The 5072-nt window shown below is 44.5% G+C and overlaps 1 protein-coding gene across 1 annotated transcript; it reads right to left on the bottom strand.

Annotated features, from left to right (window-relative positions):
- Positions 1–2412: 2412 nt before the first annotated feature.
- Positions 2413–4481, bottom strand: LOC134216623 (pre-mRNA-splicing factor CWC25 homolog). The gene is made up of 3 exons (XM_062695483.1): positions 4293–4481; positions 3628–4204; positions 2413–3513 (listed from the first exon to the last, which is right to left on the bottom strand). Exons 1-3 carry the CDS (start codon positions 4308–4310, stop codon positions 2462–2464), a joined length of 1647 nt encoding a protein of 548 aa, XP_062551467.1. The 5' UTR covers positions 4311–4481; the 3' UTR covers positions 2413–2461.
- Positions 4482–5072: the final 591 nt, after the last annotated feature.

Here is a 5072-nt window from a genome sequence, read left to right as displayed (position 1 = left end):
ATGGACACATCCCGAGCAGCACAAGTCAGACTGATGGTTGCAGCAACTTGATAGTGACCAAATCTAGTCGCATATCCGTTGCAGTAATCTATGTGGGACATGTGTGCTACTTGGGATAGGTTGATACCGGAGATAGGTACGTGGGTCAAGAGACGCCATGGGGAAATCACTTTCCACCTGACCCAGGTCCTTACAGGCCATGGTTGCTTCAGACAGTACCTACACTGGTTCGGACACTCGGCCTCGCCCGAGTGTCCGGTGTGCGTAGGTTTAGAGGAAACAGCGGAACACGTGTTGTTCGTGTGCCCGCGTTTTCGCACAATGCGCGACCACATGCTTGCCACATGTGGTCTGGACACTACCCCGGACAACCTAGTCCGGAGGATGTGTAAAGATGAAGTTGGCTGGAACGCCGTTTTATCGGCTATCGTCCAAATCGTCTCGGAGCTACACAGAAGGTGGCGCGGGGACTCGAGGAATGGCTAGTTCAGGCGCAAATAAGAGGTGGTCCAAGGGTTCGGAGTCGGCTTCATGGGTCATACCGGTGCCCTATGGTCGAACTCGATCCTTTTATCGAACAAGTGGCCGCGTGAAGAACAACATGGTATCGTCGCTTTCGCGGCGTCGGTCAACCGGGCGGGTTCCGAGCCCAAGGACGGAAAGGGGTCCTCGTCAAGGCTGGGGCAGGCTATCGCAGAGAGGTCAATTTGGGGTGCACGCGGCATCATCATTCTTGATACCAGTCGTGCAGAGGGAAGCAGGCGCGAATTCGACCCTTTCCACCTTCCGAGGACATAGGGCGTGGTAAGGCCACCTGGAAAGCCGGCAATGCGCTGGCACGATACCATGGTGTTCTTCTAAAAAAGCGAGTCACGATGTTCGATGCTGCAAGGACACGCAGCTAACCTCGAGGGTGCGTTATGCACTGGCCCCCCTTTGAAGCATTACTTTCTGGTTGTACCGAAGGGACGATGGGCTTGGCGGCAATGGAAACGGTTTAGCGGGTCGGGGATGCAGTCCTGCCTCCCTCGTTTGCACGTTGCTTGGTCGTTGCTTTGCTCGTTTGCTTGGAGGTGGCCCCTAACCCCGCACTTCCTGGACAACCCAGGATGTCTGTTGAGCTGATTCCCACTCCATTGTTTAGGAAGAAAAAAAAACTCCGACGTCCACGGTTCGAACCCAGTCTGCCGCACTTCTTTTTTTTATGAAAATCATCATTCATAACGCAACATATTGAAATTCATACCAATTTATTGTGGCAATTTTCCATAAGGCGTTTTATTGAAAATCGTACGTCCATTTTCCTCAAGGATACCCTCGAACTGTTTCTTATAGAAATAGAAAGTACCTACCTATCTGTTTTGTGCTCGTATGTTCGTATTGCCCCTACTTCCCCTATAGTCATTGGCGTAAATAAAGGGGGGCCTAGCCCTCGCCAGACCCACTTAAATTATAAAACTCTCACAATGATTAAGATTGCATTAAATGTATTATGGACCCCACAATTTCAACAAAAATCATCTTTGATTCTACCTTTATTATGTGAAGTATTTTCCTGGACTTTTCAACTCACCGTCTCACAATGTAATTTTTTTTCTTTCTGCATATGTTTTTTTATTCATATGGACCAGGATGTCGCAAAGTGCTCTGAAAAATCGGAATATCATACAATTATCATGAAATTGGGAAGAAAGTACGTACCCTTTATGAAAACGTTTTCAAAGCTTTCCGCATACCATACAAACGTAAATAAAAAGATCCAAAAACTGCAGAGCTTCCATGCGTTGGATATTGAAAAGTATCGTTCTGTTATTTCTGGATAATCGCGCCAGATTTTTTGCAACTACAAGGTAGTGATCCGAGTCAATGGTCGGGCCCCTGAAGAACCTTACACCTATAAAGTCCGAGAAATACCGTCCGTCGATCAGCACGTGGTCTATCTGTGAGCAACTGTCGCCACTCGGGTGTTGTCAGGTGTTGCTTATCAGGGTTGCGTTACCTACATCGCGTGGAAGGTGCGGCCTTCTCGATGCAGCACAGTGTGCAGTTTTGATCAGAATCCCTCGCTGGCGGTCGGGCGATTATTAGCCGCCCCTAACATAGGAAATAGACGCTATTGTGAGCTGCTACTAATATACAGACTCCGTTCCCTGTCAGCATACGACCATAGCTCCCGCCGCGGATCGATCTTCCCTAAGGTTGCTCGTATTTCGGCCAGCACTACAAGGAGGTGGTGATAAATGTTGGTGGGTAACAGACCAAGGACAGCGAAATGGGGTCTATTTTAGTCCTTCAGGCACAAATAGCAATCATTATGCGTTACGCATAAAAAGTGAAATTATAGACACTTTTGTACGATCCAAGATGAAGGTCACATTTCTCTCAATTTCAATAGGTACATAAAACTAAGACTGCTATCGCAGCTGAGCATTTATTTTCTATTTTATTCTTTTCACCCACTCTAGCGTTTTGCAAAATTATCATTCATAGCCCCACCGGATCGCTGGATATTATTTCTGTTCGACTTGATACGTTTCTCGACCGTTTCATTGTTGGCAGCATGTTTGAACTGTTTGTTGACGAAATCCTTGTCGTACTTTCTCGCATGATCCTTCTGGTCTTGCCTTCGTTCTTCGTCTTCGTATCGTTTCACATTTTTCTTGCGCTCCTTGTCCCTCCAGCTGGCATTGTCTAGCATTGCATTGCGCTGGGCTTCCATTTCCTGTTCGGTAAGCGGCTTCTTCCGTTCCGGTCTGGTGTATGACGGTTTCTGACTCGACTGATGAGCTTTGATTTCCTCTCGCTTGTACAGGCGTACCTCATCTCGCTTAGATAATTCCAACTTTTTGCCGGATGCGGAGACTAAGCCGAAATTCTTGGCCGCAGGCGGATGTCTTCCGTCATCAGAGTCATATTTCTGACGGTTAGTAGCAGAATCAGAGCTGGAGCTTGATGGCGAGGGCGATTTACGACGATGTTCTCGATCTTTAGAACGAGAACGATTACGTTTAAAATCAGGGGAACGTCCGCGTTCACGACTCCGTATCCGGTGTTTACCTTCTCTATCTGCCACATAATGTTTACGGCTATGTTCCGGACTTTTTGAGACATTTCTGTACCTTCTGTCTCGGCTGTCGCGGTTTCTGTCGTGACTTCTTGATCTACTTCGACGTTTCGCAGCATACGCAGGCCTCCTATCCTTTGTAACAGACTTTTGTTTTTTAGTCTGAGAGTCGCAATCAGAATCTGAATCGGAGTACTCGGAGCTATTACTTTTACGTTTCTTTTTCTTGGACTTTTTATGCTTGGCCATTTTGTTGAGCTCCTTAGACAACTTTTGGTATTTCATGGTCAAAAGCTTGTCTAAACCGACTTCTTCGCCTTTTTCTTGCCCCATGGCATTCTGAACTTTCTTATATTTTTCGGCTAGAAGCTTATCAAGATCTTTGCTTTCATCATCTGAATCTGACCCTGCGCTAGACTCAGAATGCTTTTTATTTTTCTTGGATTTTTCTAAAATATAAATAGTACAGAAATGTTAGCAGATCTTTGCAATCATAAGGAAGTGTATAATATTGCATTAAACTGTATAATAAGGCAATTTCATTTTCAACAAAAATTACTCACTTTTTTTCTCCTTCTTCTCTTTCTTCTTGCTTTTTCGATTTTTGATACTTTTGTCGCTCTTCAGCAGCCGGTGGAGTTCCTTTAACTTGACCGGATTTTCGAGAATTTTTTGCCTGCTCTCAATTTCTTTCTGCTTAATGGCCATCAGTGGATCCTCCATCAGTTTGCGGGTAATATCAACTTGGTCCGTTCCCTCCAGGCCCTTGTACTGCCGGATCGAAAACGGGATGCACTCATGCTCTACGTGGTTCTTGGGTTGCGTTATTCCAACACTCGGACCCGCTTTCTCCTGTGCGTCCAACTGTTCGAAGTTTTTGTCTACCGTACGACCGAGCAAATACTCCTCCCGATTGACCTGCGGTCCTTTGTACATCCATTCCAGCTTACGATCGCCATCGGTGTCTGCTATCAGGCCGGATTTCTTGGCGATGCTTTTCAACTCCTCCCGATTGCGCTCCTCGTTTAGTTCATGTTGCAGTTCAGCCAGTTTCCGTTTTTCAGCTGCATCCGCTTGTTCTGCTTTCCAGACGCGTTCCTGGTTCTTGAATGTATTTGGGTGCCAAGATTTTTTGGTGTTCTGTTTGTGACGACGGAAAGATACGCTTTATTTTGAGAAAATTCATACATACATTATAAATTATTTATTATCCTAGAGATATACATACCAAATCACCCCCACCCATGGTGTGCACTTTTTGAGAAATCGAAATTAAGTTATTGTAACAAATTTTCCTAATTTCCTTGATTTGCTTGAGAAATTATCACAATATTTTGTTTTGTTGTCGCGCAAGCAAACTCCGACAGTATATTGCGAGAAGATTGAAAAATTGGAAAAATTCGAACCGGGATCCGACGGTCGACTGTCGGAAAGGTCGGAAAGCTGTTCCGCAAATAACGTCAAATCACTTGTTGCACGGTAAAAAATTTTGGTTTATTTTTTCGGTGTGAATGTTAACAATTGATTATTAAAATCAACGGGAATATGCATCTTTAAACGAGTGTTACAAGCCGCTATATTTTTGAAACAAGTTTTATGATACTTTGAAGGCATTTTGTCATATATTGTCGATGCAGATAAAATTAAGAACATGTATGAACTTGTCTCAACTACGTCGCTCGACTGAAACGTCGCTGGTCACTCCAAAAAGAAAGGTTGAGGATGTTTATTTGAATTCATCACGATTTGACAGTTGTAGGGAAACTTGAATAAATTTTAAGTTTTTCCCATACAAATTTCCATATAAACATAAATTGACTTCGCGCCACCCCTAAATGGCCACCGAATTGCCTGAATTTTTGCCAGGACTCCTATATTATCCAAATAATGCTAATAGACATATGGGAGTAGGAATTTTCGAACATTTTTGAAATTTGAACTGCCCTACTGTGAAGCTATATCTTAGAGCAAGATTACCGGTGGGGAGTTTAAGCCGTTTGGCAGCGCA

The sequence above is a fragment of the Armigeres subalbatus genome, chromosome 2, assembly GCF_024139115.2.
Source record: "Armigeres subalbatus isolate Guangzhou_Male chromosome 2, GZ_Asu_2, whole genome shotgun sequence".
NCBI classification, from domain to species: domain Eukaryota; kingdom Metazoa; phylum Arthropoda; class Insecta; order Diptera; family Culicidae; genus Armigeres; species Armigeres subalbatus.
This window is presented reverse-complemented; position numbering and strand designations above follow the sequence as displayed.